Source organism: Haplochromis burtoni, unplaced genomic scaffold, assembly GCF_018398535.1.
Source record: "Haplochromis burtoni strain Fernald_Lab_line unplaced genomic scaffold, NCSU_Asbu1 Contig_23, whole genome shotgun sequence".
Classification (NCBI taxonomy): domain Eukaryota; kingdom Metazoa; phylum Chordata; class Actinopteri; order Cichliformes; family Cichlidae; genus Haplochromis; species Haplochromis burtoni.
The window spans coordinates 143389-163949 of record NW_024582384.1 but is presented as its reverse complement, the minus strand read 5'-3'; the positions used below and the strand labels follow the sequence as shown (position 1 = coordinate 163949).

General features: G+C 40.3%; 1 protein-coding gene across 3 annotated transcripts in view; it reads right to left on the bottom strand.

Moving 5' to 3' along the window:
- Positions 1-20561, bottom strand: part of ptpn13 (protein tyrosine phosphatase non-receptor type 13) — a 49748-nt gene continuing 29187 nt past the window's right edge. Inside the window, exons 11-49 of one of the 3 annotated variants that reach the window (XM_005917344.3) lie at positions 19404-19478; positions 19134-19305; positions 18621-18771; positions 18358-18496; positions 18052-18204; positions 17449-17631; positions 17131-17293; positions 16506-16929; positions 15848-15954; positions 15700-15753; positions 15160-15249; positions 14722-14829; positions 14430-14561; positions 13881-14335; positions 13342-13473; positions 12406-12499; positions 12218-12303; positions 11936-12110; positions 10029-10243; positions 9829-9927; positions 9372-9745; positions 9114-9273; positions 8849-9004; positions 7244-7415; positions 6883-7093; positions 6639-6724; positions 6363-6424; positions 5974-6129; positions 5544-5709; positions 5391-5447; positions 5201-5304; positions 5038-5093; positions 4847-4944; positions 4608-4756; positions 4430-4520; positions 2466-2803; positions 1857-2072; positions 1711-1773; positions 1-1608 (exon numbers count right to left, since the gene is read on the bottom strand). In XM_005917344.3, coding sequence (XP_005917406.1) covers positions 1531-1608; positions 1711-1773; positions 1857-2072; positions 2466-2803; positions 4430-4520; positions 4608-4756; positions 4847-4944; positions 5038-5093; positions 5201-5304; positions 5391-5447; positions 5544-5709; positions 5974-6129; positions 6363-6424; positions 6639-6724; positions 6883-7093; positions 7244-7415; positions 8849-9004; positions 9114-9273; positions 9372-9745; positions 9829-9927; positions 10029-10243; positions 11936-12110; positions 12218-12303; positions 12406-12499; positions 13342-13473; positions 13881-14335; positions 14430-14561; positions 14722-14829; positions 15160-15249; positions 15700-15753; positions 15848-15954; positions 16506-16929; positions 17131-17293; positions 17449-17631; positions 18052-18204; positions 18358-18496; positions 18621-18771; positions 19134-19305; positions 19404-19478 — 6000 coding nt within the window. In that variant the 3' untranslated portion in view covers positions 1-1530. The remainder of the gene's footprint in view (positions 1609-1710; positions 1774-1856; positions 2073-2465; positions 2804-4429; positions 4521-4607; positions 4757-4846; positions 4945-5037; positions 5094-5200; positions 5305-5390; positions 5448-5543; positions 5710-5973; positions 6130-6362; positions 6425-6638; positions 6725-6882; positions 7094-7243; positions 7416-8848; positions 9005-9113; positions 9274-9371; positions 9746-9828; positions 9928-10028; positions 10244-11935; positions 12111-12217; positions 12304-12405; positions 12500-13341; positions 13474-13880; positions 14336-14429; positions 14562-14721; positions 14830-15159; positions 15250-15699; positions 15754-15847; positions 15955-16505; positions 16930-17130; positions 17294-17448; positions 17632-18051; positions 18205-18357; positions 18497-18620; positions 18772-19133; positions 19306-19403; positions 19479-20561) is intronic. The other 2 variants (XM_005917345.3, XM_005917346.3) reach the window with 2 other exon arrangements.

Sequence of the window (20561 nt, the reverse complement as noted above, 5' to 3'; positions counted from 1 at the left end):
TTAACAATGAGATATAAACAATATTTATTGGACACTTTTGGATAATTGCCCTGGGTCAACAACACAATGGGAAGCCTCTCTTTTACAGAATTACATGTGCCAATGAAACATTTTAACAGTATGCCTATAAGAAAAACCAGCCTTGAGGCAACCATAAAAATGCTGTCCAGTATGTATTGGGCAATATAAGCTTTATTTTGCATATCTGGGTAACTAAACAGCCATTTAAAACAATCATGAATATGTTTGAACACATAGCAATATTTCCAGAATTGTTTTACAATTATAAAACACTGAATTTTGGCACCACACGGTGGTTAAAAACTGGTAAAAGACAAACCATCTCTGCTCCAAAACCTCCTGCTTGAGCTGGATGTAGGCAAGTAGATTAAATCAGGGCATTTTAGATGAATCACTACATAAAGAGTATGGGCATACATTACATGAGAACCTGTAAGACAAACATTGCAATAGAGTCATCAGACAGTTAACACAATGTAAGGGCTCGAATGTGTAATCTCTGTTGAAGACCACTGAACTGTTGACTTACTTATACGGTTGATTTTGGAATCACATTTTAAAGAGGTCTGCTCTCTGATCTCAAGCTACAGCTTTAATTATCTCTTGAAAAGTCAATAGCCTCCATAGAGATTCAACATCAAGATCCTTATTATTCCGTAATTGTGCAGGAACTGTGTGGAGCGCAGATGTAGTCGTTCCACAGTTATACAAGCTGGAGCTCTCTCCCTCCAGTGGTGTTTATTAGTAAGCAAATAAGGAAAAGTCACGTTAGGTTAATGCTTCTACGGGTGATGTTTAGTATGTGATGGCATCTTTTTATAGACAGAACAAAATGCACACATTTAGGCTGACAAATATTCTCAAAAGTATGCTAAAATGATTTATGTACTTTAAAAAAAAAAAAAGACAAAAAAAAGGCAAAGTAAAATATTTCATTTTTCCCCCCCAAAAAAAGAAATATTCCTCTACATGTTATTTAAAATGTATCCAGTTTAATTTTTCAGGAGATGAATATGTACACTTTTAATTTCATCATTTGCCTCAGGAAGTGAGCAGTTTACTGTATAATAGATTTACATAGCAAATACTGACATAGTATTCTGTCAAGGCATGTTCCAGCATCAAAATAGGCTTCAAAGTACATAATATTGTTCCACATAAAATAGAAAATCGCTGATCATATTATAATTGTTTTAGGGTATCCAAAAATCTGAACACCCCCCCGCCCACATCAATGTACTCTCGTGCGTGATAATTACAATGACAATCAGCAGTTCTTATAGATACATTAAAAGGAAATAGCAGCCAGAGGGGGGGGGAGGGGAGGGCGGACAGGTAAAAAATATACTTCTTCTAAAGGATTTACTCTTGAGCTATCAAATAGATTAAGGCAATAAAAAAAACAAAAGAAAAACAAAACTTGTAGTGTAATTTGGCAATTCTCATTTTTTATTTTGCTTTCATCAAAGAGTCATCCAGCCTCCACATGACAGCGATTCAGGGTTTCTACTATCCTGAGATGTTTTCTTCTGCTTGAAGGCATCGGAGGACATAGAGGATCACTTGATAGCAGAAAATATACTGCTCCTGAAAAAGGAAAAGAAAAAAAAAAAAAAAAGAGGGAAATGTAAGGGAAAGCTTGGGAGCTACTAAGATGTGTAAATGCTACTAAGCTTAAAACCAAGTCACCTCTGTTTGGACCATTCCTTGTCTCTGAAGCCTCATGTTCCTGACAATGTCTGAAATATCAAACTACCAAAAGAAAAAGAAAAAAGGAGATTAGAAGTGATACTGAAAAAAGTTATTATTAAATTTATAAGATGAAAAATACTGACATCTGCATCTTTACTGATGAGACCCAGAACCACATCAATGCAGATGAGGGTCCCTGAACGACCAATGCCTGCACTGCAGTGTGTGATTATAGGCCCTGACTGATGAACGTGCCGCATGTAGGATATGAACGTGAGCAGCTGCTCAGGTTGTGAAGGGGTCCCATGGTCGGGCCATCCAGTGTAGTTTAGATGAGTAACAATCTGGTTTTCATTAGTCTGGAAAGAAGGAAACTCATATGTCAATGTGGACAATTCAAGTAGAAACATCTTAAATTAGGGATGTCAAACATAAGGCCAGAGGGTGAGAAACAGTCCAGCAAAGAGTCTAATCCGGCCCACTGGTCTGCTTTGGAAAATTAGGAGTGTGTAGATTTTGGACTTTCAACTGTACTTTATCAATAGCGAAAGCTGTAAAACGTAAGACCCATCACCCCTAATTAGCATTCATATTACACCACAGTAATATATAACTAAAAAATTAAACTTGATGTGAAAAACATTTTAACTAAAATAAACATACAAACTAAACTGCGATGTAAAGTTTGACATCCCCATCTTAAATTATCTGCACAATCGATCTATACACCGATATACATGATATATATTTACCTGGACATCTTTGACCTCGATGACACGGATGACGAAGTTGTCCAGGTGCTGGTCTTTGATAAGCGTTATCTGTAATCTGTCATCCACCATCTCTGCCGTCCTCGGCGTGTCTGGCCAGTACCGCTGACATTTGACTTTCCCCCCCTCAACCTCCTGGGTCATCATTGCAATCACATTGGACTTCTGCTCCCACACCATCTGCCAGAAGTCCCCTAGAGTAGTGGGTAAGGGTCCTTGACAGGCAATGTACATGAAGTTCTCGTCCTTCACCGACATATTAATGAAGTTGGCGTTGATGTAGCCTCCGTCTTTGCCGAGGACAACACGAGTCGTGTCAACTAGAAGAGACGTCATGAAAAGTTTCAGAATTAAAATTTGAATTCAGAGAAAAAAGTACTAAAAAAAAGCCATTAAAGTACAGTAGATGTACTGTAATAAAAGAGGATGTAGCCTCAGACCATGAGAAGAGACAAGTGCTGTGGTTGGAGCATGAGGGGACAGTAAACATTTTATGGACAACTTTGTGGTTTCAGTTGTCAGTCTTGTTTAATAGAGAAAGTTTATTTTAAGATGGGACTACTTTGCACATGACAAGTCTCTACATCTTAAAAGTGTGGAGTGTCTAGGTGTGGGGAAGAGGGAACTGATAAAGCATAGTATCATAATAATATATTTTCTTCCGCTTATCTGGGGCTGGGTCGCGGGGCAGCAGCCCAAGCAGAGAAGCCCAGACCTCCCTCTCCCCAGCCACCTCCTCCAGTTTATCCGGGGGAACACCAAGACGTTCCTAAGCCAGCCGAGAGATATAATATCTCTAGTGTGTCCTGGGTCTGCCCGGGCCATCCTCCCGGTGGGACATGCCCGGAAAACCTCGCCCAGGGGGCATCGTTGTCAGATGCCCACCTCAACTGGCTCCTTTCGATGTGGAGAAGCAGCAGCTTAGAGTAGAGCAATCTGTCTGTCGATCTCCTGCTTCCTTCTCCCATCACTCTGAACAAGACCCCGAGATACTTAAACTCCTCCACTTGTATCGATATAGGGATATTAGCAAATATTAGCATCTTATTATATAAAATGTCAATAAAATTATAACTCTTTAGTACTAGTATAATAAATCAATTACTTTTTCAATCCAAAATAGCATTCAGCATGCAGGACGAAGTTGGTAAAACTATAATGGAGGTATCAAAGAAAGAAATCAGGAAAGTGCTGTCTATATCTGAATATGGACCTATTTTGGAATTTCCTAAAAAAACAAAACAAAAAAAACAAAAAGGATGGAATATTTAAAATGAGGTCCAGATCAAAGTAAAATACTCTTGAGATAATACGAGTATAAGGGCTCATGTCACAAACTGCCAAAACCTGCTGCGAATAGCGAGGTAATCAGCTCAACCGAAAAACCAACCAACACTAGGCACACTTAGTTTGACAAATCTAGGTTCCAATTTAGAGGATGTCAAGAAATCACCTATTTTATGTGAAAATATCTGCATCCACACAACACTGAGAAAAAAAATGAATAGGGAACTGCATGTTAAAAAAAATAGGAAGCCAAGTGTGCGACACTTCTCTACAGTGAAGTCAAGGGTGACGTTGAAGAAGGTTTGCGAAAGGGTTGCAATATATGCTATTGTAATGTGACAATATATTTGAAATTCAATACTATATGTTGGGTTAGTATCATTATAATATCTGATTCCAATTACTCTGACAGTGACTTTGCTTTCAGATCCACACTTCGTTTGTCACACATGGACCAAGACAGGAACCGCCAAAATGCTCAAGCTGACATTTCACAACAGTAGAATGACATCCCCATTCATTCTACTGTGAATGGGGATGTCATTCACAGTAGACATCACCAGTGGGTGATGTCACAGTGGCTACAACCATCGTTCATATACAGTTCATAGTCCATGTTATTAATAGTAATCACATAGGGAACTGCTAGTTTTTCTTACAGGGGACAATATTCTTATAGCGGTTCTTCTTCTTGTTCTCCTTCGTCTGACCGATCAAACAGTCGTCCAGCGGCTGGAGATTCTGAAGATTCTGCCAGAACGGAAAATGGATATTCAGAAAAATCTAATGAAAACAATTGTGATTTATTCTTTGGCAATGAAATTCAAAGAGTCATACTTCAAACTCCTGTAGAGGCACTTTCTGTTCCAAAAGTCCCCTCATCATGCGAACCACACTGTTGAGCTTTTGTCCCGTGTACTGGCCTTCAGGGACCACTCTGACAAGGGGCAAAGAGGTCAGCTGGTCCTCTGTGATGATTGGCCCGTCTGTGCGAAGACATAAACGAGGGAATTAAAAGTTTTGTAAGTAACTTATGACAATTATTTACATGTATTGTCTGAGACACTGACTCCTACCATCTTTTGACTTTGAGTTCATGTTTTCAATTGGCAGTTCATCGCTTCCCCACGTGATTTCATCATCGTCTGGCTGCCCAGCACTCATCTGCAGGTAGCTGTTGGTTCAACACAAACAGCCAAGAGGTCTTAATATAAATGATGTACAACCTTAAATCTGATGAGTGCACATCTAAAAAGTAAAATCGTACTTTTCATTGTGTGGATTGTCAACACTTTCCTCATTCCATCTCACCTTTCGGGAGTTCTGCAGTAAAAAAAAACAAACAAAAATCAAATGACACAAACAAAACAACATCAGAAAAAGCACACGGTTGTTTCTGTGGTTTCTCAAATGGCGAGTTTGATTTGTACCTCAGGAGAATCTTCTGGTAAAGAAGAGCCATCGCCGTCCGTGTCCTCCGAAAGCTCTGTGCCCTGCTCGGTCTCTCTCCTCTCTCCTAGTTCATCATCATAGTCTGTGAAATATGGGAATGTAGTTTATGTTTTGTTTTTTACACATTTATAACTTTCCAGTTCATTCTGCAGCCTGTGTGTGCTATACCTATAGGTGGTATGACAGGACACAGCTTAGTCTTCATGCTACTGTCGCCACTCAGACCTGAAATAAACACGAGCAGGTTGCTTTAGAAAATATTCAGAAAGAAAAATACACTCATGAGACAAAAGTTTAAAAAATACAAGCGCATGATTTTACCAGTATTTCCATTGCACTTGTCGGAGTTGATGGGTAGAGAGGCCAGGTATGTGTTTGGGTTCTGGTCTGGTGGTCTGGATACAATAAGATGCACCAGGCCTTTAGTTTTACGGATGGTGGTGACAGCTTTGGTATGGGACACACCTGTCATTAGCTCTTCATTCACCTACAAGACAGAGAGCCAGTCAGTCAGGGCTGTATACAGTCTCAGAAAATCCACAGAAAATACTTTCTTTACTTTGTAGCCAATTATTTACAAAATGTTCACAAAAAGAAAATGCTTTTTTAAATTAATTTAAATTCTGTGTTATTACAACACAGAATTTAAGAGATTCATGTTAAAAACAACAAAAATAAATAAATCTACAAGTAAATCACAATGTAATGTGTTTTGTTTAACAAAGCACATTCCAAGTCCAAAAACACTCACTTTAAGCAGCCTGTCTCCTACTTGCAGCTTGCCTGAGGACTCTGCTACTCCTCCTGGTGTGATGGATTTAACAAAGATCCCTCTCTCCCCTCCAATTACGGAAAACCCCAGACCTCCTGACGGCGGCTTCTCCAGATCTACCTTTATGATCTCTTCCTGCGTTTTCAGCAAACAAATGTGGAGTCACCTTTGATTTGTCATTCAACACTTCAGCAAGTTACTTTTTTTGTTGGTTTGGGTAACTGTCTGCGTTCCATTAACAATAACACCTGATGAACTCCACCGACATATTTCATAGCTGTTTGCTTGGCAAAACATAACCAACACAAGAACATGTTTTCACCCCCAGGCACCAACATAATTAAAAAAAACAAACAAAAAAAACTCACCTCTAAAGGACAAAGTGCTGCGAGACCTTCTGTATCTCTTAATTCTTCCCCTTTAAGGAACCCTTAAACAGAAAACAAAAGTTGCAGTTACGCTTATCCCATTATTACTTTGGTTTATTTAGTTTTTATTATCATCATCCCCTTTTTAAAATAAAGTTTTCACACCATCTTTAAATATTTGGCAAGTAAGAAACTTGATATGAGTAAATCTATTCTTATTTAGATCGATTTATCAGAGCACCTGTAAGTCACATTTCTTTAGATTATAAAGCATACCATTCATGGTGGATGAAACCGTCGTGCTAACATTGTTGTTGAGAAAAGAAAGACTTTTCTGCATAGGACAAACTGGCTTTCCATCCCTGTTAGAGTAAATAAAAGAAAATAAAAGTTACCGAGATTATTGTTAAGATTTTGTATTTTCTGTAATGTGCAATGCTATTAAGACAAAAAACATAAAAACAAGCACCAAAAGAAAATTCACAAAGGATAGATGTTATTCTTTTTTAGTGTAGACTACCTTGTGGCTTTTAGCGTGAGTTCACTGGGGGAGTGCTCCAATAGCCTAGTGCTCTCACTGAGAGTCAGGTCCTGGGTAGGGGCCCCATTGATGTAGTGGATTAGGTCAAGTGGCATTAAGCTTCCTTCTTTAGAGGCTAATGAACCCGGAAGAATATCTTTCACATATAAGATCCCGTACAAACTGTCACTACCACCATCCAGTACCAAACCTGGGGAATGAATAAAGAATAAAAATATTAAGATTTGATTCTTAAGAATGAATTTCTGATGCAACATTTGGGAAGATTTTCAAGACATTAGTGGCTTAATGTGAGACACACCAGTGATATTTTCTTTTCTTAATCAAGGTCATTTCTTACCCAGTGGTTCTTGGTTCATCTTGAAGTAAATGTCAGGCAGCAGATGAGCTTCTATGGGGGGTTTAGGAACCTCCAGGACCCTTCCTACCACCAAGTCAACCACCCGAGGGGCAGCACGCACAAGATTGACCACCTCGGTGTGGCCCATATCGCTCACATCAGTGTTATTCACCTGTAGACAAAAAAACATTCATTCAATGTATAATGGTTTGGGAAACACAAAGGAACAGAGAGCCAGACTGTTTCCAGTTTGTACTTGATAACCGCCTCTATATGTCTGTGTAGGTTCTCAGTCATCCAGGTCATAATAATCGAAGGAGATTGGAAAGAAAAGCAACTGGACTTCTTTAAGTTTCCATAGTGTCCATTGATGTAGTTTCACTCTTTAGTTGCATACCTACAACTGAGGCAGTGGAGACTGTCAGAAAATCAACTACAGCAAGACAGCTTCTTAGAAAACAGAACTAGCTTTACCCCGATCAGATTTGCACACTATTAGACCTCTGCCTTAGCACCACATGATTTAAATACAACAAGGGTTTCTGCAGACAAAAACATGGATGCGCCATGGCCTACCCAGTGTCTTCCAATGTAGCCAATCTTTACATGGAGCTAGTAGAAAGTAAAGTTCTTGGCTCTTTCAAAGGGACAGCACCTAGCCACTGGTACTGATACATGGTGCAGGCTGTTCACATCAACTCAGTGGAAACAAAGTCACCAGGGGAGACAAAGGATAACAGTTTGCCATTTCTGGGCCGTGCTGTGCACATTGAGGAGAATGGAAACCTCAACATTAAAGTTTAGCCCCCACACAGAGACAAGTACCTGCTTTTTGACTCCCACAACCCTCTGGAACACAAACTTGGAGTAAACAGGACTCTGCAACACCGGGCAGAAAACATTCCTTCTAAGCCAGATGGAAAAGAAAGGAACGCACACATGTAGAGAAAACTCTTAAAACATGCGGTTATCCCAACAGGGCTTTCATCAAATCAGCAAAGATGCACAGTAAAGAAGGTCACCAACTAGGGAGAAACAGAAGGACAAACGGACAATCCCTTATGTAGCAGGTTTGTCAGAGAAGCTCAGGAAAATTATCTTCGAGCACGAAAACCCAGCCACACACTCAGACAAAAACTGGCTCATGCCAAGGACAAAACTCCCAAACACATACTAAACAACAGGAAAACCAAACAGCCACCTCATAAACACATGGCACAAGACAGAAGAGCCACCTCAACAGGACAAGACTGCATCTAAAAGAAAAAAGGTCAATCTTTCAATGATGCTAATGTTCACATTTTAGACAGAAAAGGCAGATAGAAGGCTTTTTTCACTCCTCTTGCAAACTATGTCCATGTGAATGACCATCCTTGAACAGAGGGGGTGGCTTGCGACACCAGCTGTCTGCCATCTATAATCCAGTTTTGAAATCCCTTCCCAGGTGTGTTAACGCCCTCTTACATCTTGCGTCAGCTGATCTCAATACGTCACACAATAGGGTGAGGCAAGGTCTCACAATGATTTCACCTGAAACCTCTGCTGATAATGATAATCCACACGCTTTTCACACCTTGGCACATAGTGAATAATGGGAATTTATACCGTGATCATTCGGTCCCCGGGCCTGAGCCTTCCATCTCCTTTGGCTGGATCCTGGATGATGTCATGGATGTAACATCCATGATCATTGCCTTCAGTGAGGGTGAAGCCAAGGCTGCCCTTTTCTGACTTCACCAAAGAGACCTGTAGCTCTACTTCCTAGCAACAACAAAAACACATAACCTCAGTAACAGGAATAACATCTTGATCCACATTTTAGTGGAAACCCTAAAATGATTAGATTATGATTCCCTTCCTCAGTTCTTACTGGGACGAATTCATCTCCATCCTGTCCATTGCCAGGTGCAGTGAGGTTCAAGGGCAGAGGTAGTGGAGGAGGCAGGGGATCTGGGCTTGGGGAAGACAAGGAGGACACCTTCGGAAAAGTGGATGACTCCAGATCAGCTCCCACTGGGGATGAAAGTCCCCTGACCAAACATCCACAAAGCCAAAATTTAGCAAAAACACTAATAATCACATTTATAACTGATAATGCTAATCGAGTATTTAACATTAGATGAATTACCGGTTGCTGAGGTCTGATCTTGTCATTGATAGATTTGAGGAATAAAAAGCTGAGTGCATGTTGTCATCCAGATGACCACTGCTGTCGTAGCGTCCCAGTCCCGGGTTGCTACCGGAGGTCTGGTAAACACTCCGCTCCCAGTTCTGCCTGCTGTTCTCCACAGAGCCTGCACTGAAAGCTTCTTCCACCTCCTCATCCCCATCGGTGCTGTCGCTGTAGCTGTTGCGTCGGCCAGGGGTTCTGTGTAGCAGCCTCTCCAGGGCGTCTTCCACAGGGCCCTGTTTCTTACTCCCTGGAGCAGACGTGAGCCTTTCTAAGTTCAAGCTGGGCTCTCCAAATGTCCCTGGTGTCTTTCTAGGCGATGGCTTAGGTGTCTAGGAAGAAATCTGGTTCAATTTAAGTTTTCAACTAATGCTTGAAAGACTCTCAGTGACGAGGAAAATATTAAGTGACTCACCAAAGCTGCAGTGTCCATCTCAGGAAGAATGCCATGCTCAGGTCTACAGAGAAGCAAAGTCACCTCTTGACCAGTTCCTCTCAGAGCAGATATCACCTCCTACACAAAATGTAAAGGAACCACAATTTCAAACACATTATGACATCAAATAACTTTGATGTGATTCTTAAATGGGAACTGAGACTAAGTGTATTACATACATGTTGCGAGAGTCCTTTGAGTGGGGTTTGATTGACACGCAAGATGACATCACCAACTTTGATACGACCGCTTTCTGCAGCTGGCTGGCCAGGAAACAGTTTTTTAACCCTCACCATGCTGGAGCCAGGGGGTTCGTTGGGGATGTTCTCCTCTCGGCTAAAACTGAAACCCAGCCCTGATGTGTTTTTCAGCAGGCACACCTCAAACATATTATCTGTCAAACAGAACACATGAATTTGCAGTTATTGCCATAGATGGTCGATGAATGGTCACACAGAATAAGATAAAATATAAAACCAGAATGAATTATAGCTTATTATAATAACAGCCATGTAATTCACTAACAACCTGTAGACGGTGCACCCAACCTCTTAAAATTACATGCAAATAAATATAAGGAAAGGATGTTCTATTGGGGGTGTGGGGGGCTCAAAACTGGATTTTATAGTCTGATTTGGTAAAACATTTAGTATATTGTATATTAGGAACCTGACTAAAAACATACAACTTCAGGACACGCCTGATACACAAAACAAAAAGTGCAATCCCAACTTGTATTTATAACCAGTTAGGGAGAGCACAAAACTAAAGGATAGTCCAGCTCTTGCTGCAGAAGAGCAATTTATGTAGATTCTGCCCATCTACTCAGCTCTAATACAACAGTAGTGTGCAAACGATGGGTTGTACACACATGCTCATTTGATCTTGATGTAAGTCTTGGTGTAACACTGCTAAAAAAAAAAAAAAATACATTGTATGACCAAATTTGATTGTTTACAGGTGGACACAAGTATCCCAAAAAAATGGTGCATATATCTTAAAAAGTCTGTTAGCCTTTTTAAAACTCAAGATGGCTGTTGGCAAAAGAAGACAATATAATTTGTTATTCAGAGTAACTATAAAGTAAATGTCAAATCACATATGTTCAATAATGTAGAAATTTACTTTAGAAGTCTGAAACTACTTTTTTTTTTCTTTTTAAATCATTTGCAAACAGTATCCAGTAGTACAGGAATTACTATTAATTTCCATTACATCTCCTGGATGGACCCTTACATTCTCACCTGCAGAAAAGCAAACTCGTATTGCTTATGGTTGCACAAGAGTTAGAGGAGGTTGTCTACTATTCCTAAGATCAGTGGCTTGATCTACTGTGTCCGTATGTGGAAGCATCTTTGGACAAAATACTGTAAAACACCTCTTAAGCATCTATCTGGGCTTTAAAAAGTGGCTGCAGGTGGCAGTATAAAAGTAATTTGTGTGCTAGGTGAGGGTAAAAAAAACAGAAAAACCGCATTATAGAAACTACAGTCGTTTTACAATGACTAAACTAGGAGAGGGTGGAACATTAACCAACTAACCTAACTTACTTGATGGTGCAGTTAGATTAGTTATGCAGGTAAGTTAATACATCAAAGAGCTGGGCAGCGGAGTGGGGCATGTGTTGCCTTGGAGCAAGAAGGTATGAACCTGCCAAAAGACCTGCCTGTCAGGTTATTCTAAAGTCCTTTTTTGGTGCCATAGTAAGTGGTTATCTGTCTCTCTGCAACTGCCTGTTGAAAAGATAAGTGGCTATTTAAAAAAAAAAAAAAAAAACCTTAAAATTAAAATAATAGCATGGTGTGCCCTGAGAGCCTGGGTAAAAGAGTCTTTATGCATTTAACACGTGAAATTCACTGAATTGCACAGGAAAAAAATGGCACCTAATGAATATTAAATGTCTGAACCTAGCTTTGTTGCAGTGCTACGAAAGAGGTCAAAGGATAATCCCTCAACCTGCACTATGCTGTGCATTTTCAATGATAATTAGACCACTGAAATTGGACCACAGAAAACAGGAAAACGCATTACAGGGTGCGTTAAAATGGATCTCCAATCCCAAAATAAACCACACCACATCCTTTACCTTGTGTGATGAAGCTGTACTCTGGTTTTTCTTTGGCTTCGAGTGTCTGCTCCTTGTTCTTGGTCGGACTTCTGTCGTAGCCAGTGCTGGCAGATGGTGGAGTGTTCTTAGGTGTGAGGGGAGCGTGGATGCTGTTTGCAGGTACGTGACCCCTCTCCAGCAACAAGTGCACTGTCTGAGCCATGCAGGAAGTAAAACTAAGTGTTAAGATCCAAGCTAGGCAGCAACATAATTTAAAGATACTGCTCACATGGTGGCTCATGGGAACTGTCATCCCCTCACCTGTCCGGTGTCTCTGAGAGCCTCTACCGCTTGTTGATGAGTGGCCCCCTCCAGGCTCTTTCCATTGACGGCCACCACACGATCACCTAAGCCGCAGACAGACAGGTGATGCCCAAAGACGAAAGAGTCTAAATTTCATCCAATTTCATTTTTTCCTTTGTGCTACATATTTGTTACACCGTGTCTACCTTTCTGTATCCTTCCATCAAGCTCTGCAGCACCTTTTGGTATAAGACCTTTCACATAGATGCCTCCATGTCGGACAGCAGTGCCAGCTCCTCCCTAAGATAATGACAGAACTCTTAGTGAAATGAGCCAAAGAGAAAATGCATAATTCTTTATTTGTCTGTGGGGGTTGATGGCAGGGTTGGATGTGTTTTATATGATAACTGCTTTATCTTTATTGTGGCTTCAGAACTGTGAAGAGAATATCAAACTGTACAAGAGAAGTATTTTAAAGTAATACTAAGTAACAGAAAATTCAAGACCAGAAGTTTATATTTCAGTTTTTTTGGATCGGGGGTTCAATGAAGCTTATACTTTGGCGCATAAGAACTGTCACAGGTGGAGTAGATGATGATTTTGAAGTTTAGCAAGTTTTGTCAAAGACCAAGTTAAAACTTGGTTTTAGACACTATGAATCATGACAACATGACACAAGCTCCTTTTCCTTTTGTTCAAATGACCTTTTAGGTGGATTTTGTGATTCTGGAGTTTGCTTAGGTATTAAACAAAGCTCTTATTATTTTTAAATCTTCTAAAAATTTAAAAAGACCAACCACACAAGTTCACGTGTGACAGCAGTCTGAAGACATAATAAAGTGATTTGTTAAAATGGTTTAGTGGTTTAATTAACCCAAGTCAATCATATTCAAAATTCCAGAGAGACTAATTAGAGCAGTGATTACTCACATCATTTAAAGTCCCTACTGTAAGAGATACTGTGACATTTCTTTCTTTCAAATCCTTCTTGATTAAAAAATAAAGTTGACATGCATGAGGGTTAGTATTACCACAAGAACGTCCAACACACGGCAATAAGAAATGAAACCAAACCAAACAACATGTGAACTGGATGAGTCGGGGGGGAAAAAAAGGTGCAAAACAAAGAAAAGGGTGAAAACCTTGCCGAACAGTACCGTGACACTTAAGCCCAGGCTGCTGTCTTTTTTGGACAGCTCAATGTCATATAGTTCTCCTGGATGGAGACTATTGACCCCTGAGGCATTACCATTTAAATTTTCCATGATGTTTTCCTGCAAACAGAGAATAGGGCATTACAGTGAATTATCACAAGCCTGAACATGCAGAAAGAAATCAAGGTGAGTGAGTAGACTGACTAAACAAGCCGATACAGTGAAAAAACACACAAGGAATATCATGCAGCATACAGTTGCAATGCAGCCTTTCATTGACAGTGTAAATGCAATGACAGGCAAATGTTATAAAGAACAGGCAGTTAGTTGTGCCAAGCATCAGGTTATATGTAATGCTTGTGTATAGAAAACAAACAATCATATTCTGTTCCATTAACGTAAGAAAATTTCTACTAGAAGACACAATTCTGTGTATTATACTTAACGGAGCTCCTAATTGAGAGCCTAGGGCAATGTATAAAAGCAGGGAATCCATTAAAATGAGTCCATTTAAAAAATAAACAAACCTTTTTGACCTTTTGTTTCTCTTGACTACTTGAATAAGTTTCCTCGTCCATGTCTGAATCTCCCCGGTCAGAATGCTCAGAGACTTTGGGAGCTTCCAGCACTTTAGATTTTCTAGTTTTGGGAGGTAGAGCTGGTGGTGTAGGATCAGGACCTACATTTGGATGTTGGGCAGTGGGTGCAGCACTCCTTTCTAGGTATTGCTGAACTCCACCAGGGGCTTGGTTGGTTTTAGCCACAATGCTCGTCTTAGAATCTTGAGAACTGAGGGCAGTGTGCTGTTGAGCTGGTGATGAGTTAGATGACTGTATGCCAGCACTTTGCTGTGGAGGGCTGGGGCTTCTTGTTCCTGCATGCTCTTCTGAGGAGGTATCAAAGTCCAGTTCTTGTTTCTGAGCAGAGTTAAGGGACTTAAATGAAGACCTGTGCTGGTAGGGTGAATATCCTCCAGGAGATTCTGTTGGAACAAAAAAGGTTTTGGATAAAAGTCAGGATCAATCCTGACAAGGTGCACATGAAAAGAAAAATTATACCTGTAACCCTGATTTTACCTTTGTAGAGCCTCTCTTTGGGCTGTGATACGACGAGAGTAACGTCATCAGGAGAATTCTGAAGTATATCAACCACGGTCGTGTGAGAAAGTCCTTCTAGGCTTTTCTCATTTACAGAGATCAGCCGGTCACCTGAATCAACAAGACCACCGTTGCTCACACAGACAACAACTACTCATATTCACAGCAAGAATGAAACAACCTTAAGAGCTAACCATCAGCACAAGCAGACAACAAGAACACCATCATCTGAATACGGAAGGTAGAAAGTGGCAACAAAAAAGTAGCATACCGGGTTTGAGGCAGCCATTGATATCAGCGGGACCACCGGGAGTGACGGAGCTAATGATGGTGCCAAGGTCTGCGCGGCCAGAGTTCTCTCCTGCTACAACTTGAAACCCTACAGGACAAACACACACCGCAAATGTATGAACCCAAAACTATAAACTGTTGCATGCAAATGTAGAGGCAGCCTCTGGCAAACACCATTTTTGTTTATTCACCTGAAAGATTTGCATACAGCAAAATTACTGGTTATCCAAGTCCTTAAAATAGAAAAGCAACAGGTTGCCTAAGGGGGAGTTATTCACTTCTTTTAACTCAGAAATCTGTCAAGTATACAGCTTGTCCAGGGTTCCCCCAGCATTTCAAGCAGTTTAAAGCAGTTGTCAAAACAGCAGAGACTGTGTAAAATAAAACTAATTTTATGAATATATTCATTCACTCTTACCTAGTCCGTATTTCACATCTTTCTTCAAGTTTACAGTTGTGATCTCTCTCTCTGGAGATGGTAACGCATTAACCTTTTTCTTTAGGGAATCTGTCCAAAGAAAAAACATTAACATTACATGACATCTTCTGTAACACAGTTACATCCTTTTTGAGTTTGGTAAGCAGGGAAGAAAACGCAGCCCACTCTGAAAGCACTACACTGTAACTACTAATCAGTTCAAGAGGACATACAGTGTAGCTGAAGGGCTCCCTCTTTAGTAGAATTGAATAACAAGCCTGAAAAGCTTGGCTAAGCTGGGATGAAAGTTGAGTTCAGTGCCAAGAATTAAGCTATTAAATGGTGGGAGCGGGGCCAAAGCCAAGGTCCACAGGCATCGAGCACTGAGAGAAAAGAGACTGGACTATTTTTGTGTATATATTCATGATTAGCTAAATCTCAGAGAGATATTGGTGAACAGACTAGAGTTGTAGAGACAGAATGCTAAAAATGAGTAATAATTGGTATCTGTGGGAACAAGAATCACATTTCCTTACGTACCATTCACAGATGCTGGGGTTGAAGGTGGCCCAGAGGAATTGTGCATGCTAACACCTGTGAAAGAATGCAACGCATTAATAAGAGCATTCTTTCAGTATTTCAGGTATGACCTCTACACCTCTGATGCTCCGCTCTTCAGCATTCTTACCTACTACATATGCTTGGCTGGTATCCTCTATGGAAGAGGAGTCAGATTCTTTTTTGGACATGCTGGTGCTCCAGGCTGCGCTGCTGAGGGGTGGTATGCCAAATGATCTGAGAAAGCAAAACACAGATGAGAAAAATTAGGTGTCTTCTACAACGCTGAAGACACTCTCTTAATAACATTAGGCCCCCTGAAATTTCTAAGCTAAAAATCACAGGTCATCTGTGAAGCTGACACAAGGGGGAGCAGCTGACACAAAACAGACTTGTTGCTTACTGAAAAAGGCACAATGACACAAACACACACTAAGGCGCATGTACACCCACACACAGACCCCCAGGGGTCAATTACAGGCTGGAGGTAGAGTTTTATATGTCTCTGTAGTGCAGAGTAGTCTCAGCAACAGATCCTCAGTAACTTTAGTCTGCCCTGAAGAGACTGACAGTGAAACCTAAACACATGCACAGGACCCCATACTGGAGGAAAACACATAAGACAACACAATAAGAAACGCATAGTTTTCTTATTTATTTTTCTTATTTATTCTTATTATAAAGTTAAATTCAGCATTTGCTCATAATTTCCTTTCATTACGTTTCATTAAGCTTATGGGAAATAATCCGGGTCTTGCTTTTGACATGTTTTGCTTTTCTCAACTCACTTGTCCTGTTGGTGTAGGATGGAGTCTGTGTCTGAGCTGGCTCGCTGATGTTGCTGGAAGTGAGAGGCCAGTTGGTTGGCTTGTGGCTGACTAAGTCCGCTGTGCGACTGACCATGATACAACTCTGCCAGCCTATCCTCCGGAGACTCTGGCATTTGCCCGAGGTTGTGGTGGGAACGACTCATTGCTCGGGGATTGGAAAGGACCGTGGAGGGCGCTGGATTGAACCCTGGAAAGTGAAGCTCATCTTGGACTAATACTGAGCCAGACAGTGCCTTATTGAGGGCTGCCTCTGAGTATGAGATTCTCTTCAGTTGGTCTGGGTTGGAGCGTGTCGATAAACTTGGGGCCAGGCTGCCCGAACTCGCTCTCATACCAACGGCATCTCCACTCCGAGAGTCGAGGGAGTACTGCAAACTGTTTTCTGGTGAGCGGGAACATGAAAAACATAAAAGTCTGTCATTCTATACTATTATTACTATAGAATCTATAGTAATAATAATCATTAGTGCTTATTAACATGAGGCAGGTAATTCCAAAGAGCTGATTCGTTGATTTATTCCAATTAGTGTTGCCTGTGACAGATGCATCAAGTTAACCCTCATCTCTATTAAAAAAAACAAACCTAGGTCTTGCTGCTCCTGGTTGTTTTGGCGAGCCTTCATCTGCAGGTGGAACTTATGCTGATCCGAACACAGCTGTAGCAAATACTGACATGTCTTGTTGCTGTCTGTCTGAAACAGGTGCTTAATGCCATCTGATGTGTTCTGAAGGCAAATCTTCTTTTTCTGGAGGATTACAGACAAAAAAGAAACAAAAAAATGATAATAATAATAATAAACAAAGTGAAAATGGCCATCAATTGGATTACACTATAGTGGAAAACAAATACTGGTATACTGTAGTACAGGTTTATTTCGAATAATAAGAGTCAAGCGCATACTGCAAAGGAAATCTTCTTTGTCTCCCTCCAGGGGAACCTTAGCACTGGGGTACGATTTCCATTAAGGACTTCAAAAATGAGCACCCCCTTGGAGTAAACACCCAGCATGATCCCTGTCTGAGATCTCTTCTCAGGAAGCACTCGATGGAAGTGGACTCCATATTCTGTCAGCTTCTGGCTCATCTTTAAAGACAAGAGAGATGGTACTAAGATACTCAAATAATAATCAAATTAACATAGAAAACAGGAACTTTCCAAATGAGAACCAGTGGTTAGTTTATTGGGGGTTTTTTTCAAATTAAGGTTGATGAGGAAGCAAACATCCGTTTTTGTAGTCTCCAATGAAACAGAAAATACAACAAAATGAAATTTAAACAGACATTTTGCTCTTGTTACGGTACTTATTTTTTGTCAAACATACACTGCATGTCAGTCCTTCTGCCGAAGTAAACTCTTTGGTATAAAATAATCATTTACATCACAAAATAAAAACCTTGAGTTGCAATTTATTACTGAAAAAAATAACTTCAGCCATAACTGAATATATTTTTGATATCGACATGAAAACTGAATTTAAACGCAGTCTACTTTATTATTGCCAACCTTAAGGAACTCAAACTCCGCCTCAGATTCTGTTGCTCCGTAGTAGTTGCTGTGAAGCTTTGGCAGATCCTCCCTGATGGTGGTCTGGCCCACTTTGTCCAAGACAGACATCGAGAGATAGTGCTCCATTCGGAAATAAGTCTTCCCATGGAGCTGCAGGATCGGGATTAATGAGATTATTTTTAAGATACTTTTATTGTTTTATATATACAAGAGTCAAATGAAATACTTTTTTTTTTTAAAGTCATATGAGAAAAGAAACTTTTAGTTGACTGATAACAAACAGATAAACAGCTGAGTGGGTACCTCAGGTTGATAGTCACCAAATTCAGCCTGCAATGCCAGAGAAGCCAGCAGCATGGCATCTTCTGTGCCGCAGCGCACTCTTTCCTCCAAGATGTCCTTCCTCAGCTGTAGGTAGTACTGATGTTTGGTCAATGCGTGCCTAGAATCCACAGAAAATCACTTTAAGTGGTTAATATGCCAACATGAACACACTGTTATTTCTTTGTGTAACGACAGCACACATTTGGCTTTTCCAGCTAATTGTGTGCAAAATGTGCACTTACTGTATTAAGTTGATATCTTCAAGGAAGAATTTGATGCGGAAAAAAAGGTTAAAAAGCATGTCAGATCTCCTTTTCTTGGACTCCTCCTTCCATCCCTCTGGGGCCACTTTGGATAATTTGGCATCAAGATCAACGAAGAAAAACTCATTTTCTGTGTGTGATTTTCAGGATGAAAGGGTTAGAAAGTCAAGTTAGGCTGGCTTAAGCTTTGCATCTTTACAGGAAATTGATCAAAATGAACAACTAAAACCAACCAAACCGATATTTTTTTATGTGCATTTATACACTTTTTAACTTTCCACTTCAAAAATGGAAGCATTTATTTCGAATACAATTTGACTTAATTTTAAAGAACTTTTAAAATGCTTTTTTCTTATGTGAGAATTAAGACCTCTGGGGGCAACTACTAAAGACTAAACAAACAAAGAACAACTGTGAAACACTTATCAAAATAACACAAGATCACATCCATTCTCTCACACACACACACCTCAAACCACAAACACACAATACCTTTGAGGTATGCGAGGCCGAAGAGATGATGCTCCACAAGTCCAGTGTGAGCAACCACCATGTCAAAAACGTCTTTACACACTGCCTTGATGTCACAGCTCAGCTCCAGCTTTTGGCCATTGAGCAGTACCACACCCACCTTCCTCTGCACTTCTTCCACCTTCCCACGTTTCTTGAGTTAAAGAATACGAAGCATGGAGTAATGGTTTACAAACAGATATAAAAATATGAATTCTTTGGCTTCAAGATGGCATAATTTTACATTCTCACCATTATTGACGAGGGAACAGATAAGGGCACGCAGGGCTCGCTGGCCATCTTCACAAACTCGGGTCCGTGAAAGTTCTACCACATAATAAAAAAGTCACTGTTAGACTTAAGTTTTATTTTACCAGCACACTAAAGGGTCTTTTGAAAATTACAACTGCCCTCTCACCCATGATATAAAATATGCATAACACAAATACTTCACACTAAGCTGCCACTTTATTAGGTATACCTACTCAGTTGCTTGTTAATGCAAATATCTAATCAGCCAGTAATTTGGCAACAACCCAGTGCATTTAGGCATGGAGACATGGTGTAAACGACCTGCTTAAGTTCAAGCTGAAAATCAGAATGGGGAAAGAAAGGGGGATTCATGTCACTCTGAATGTGGCACGGTTGTTGGTGCCAGATGTGATGGACTGAATATTTCAGAACAGGAAACGAAGGCCAAAATTCACACAGGCTCACTATAAAAATTGCACAACAGAAGATTGGAAAACATTCCCTGGTTCAGTGATTCTTGATTTCTTCTGAGAGACTCAGATGGAAGGGTCAGAATTTGGCCTTAACAACATGAAAGCATGCATCCATCCCACCTTGTATCAAGGCAACTGGTAATGTTGTAATAATGTGGGAGATATTTTTTTCTGGAAAACCTTGGGCCTCTTAGTACCAAACAACATAACCACCTTCAGTATTGCTGCTAATTACGTTTATCCCTTTATGACCACAGTATGCCCATCTTGTGACGGTTACTTCCAGCAGGATAGCATGCCACAAAGCTCAGATCATCTCAAACTGGTTTCCTGAACATGACAATGAGCTCACTGTACTCAAATGGCCTCCACAGTGACCAGATCACAATCTAATGGAGGCCCTTTGGGATGTGGTGGAATAGCAGATAGGCATCATGGATGTGCAGCTGACCAATCTGAAGCAACTCTGATGCCATCGTGTTAATATCCACCAAAATCTCTGAATAATGTTTCCAGCACCTTGTTGAATCTGTGACACAAAGAATTAAGATACTCTGAAAGCAGAACGGGTACAACCAGGTTCTAAAAAAGGTATAACTCAAAGTCACCAATTGCGATGCTTTATAGTGTTGTACACATTTCCTAGTTGATTTTTTTGTTTTGTGTTTTTGCTATAATTGAATCT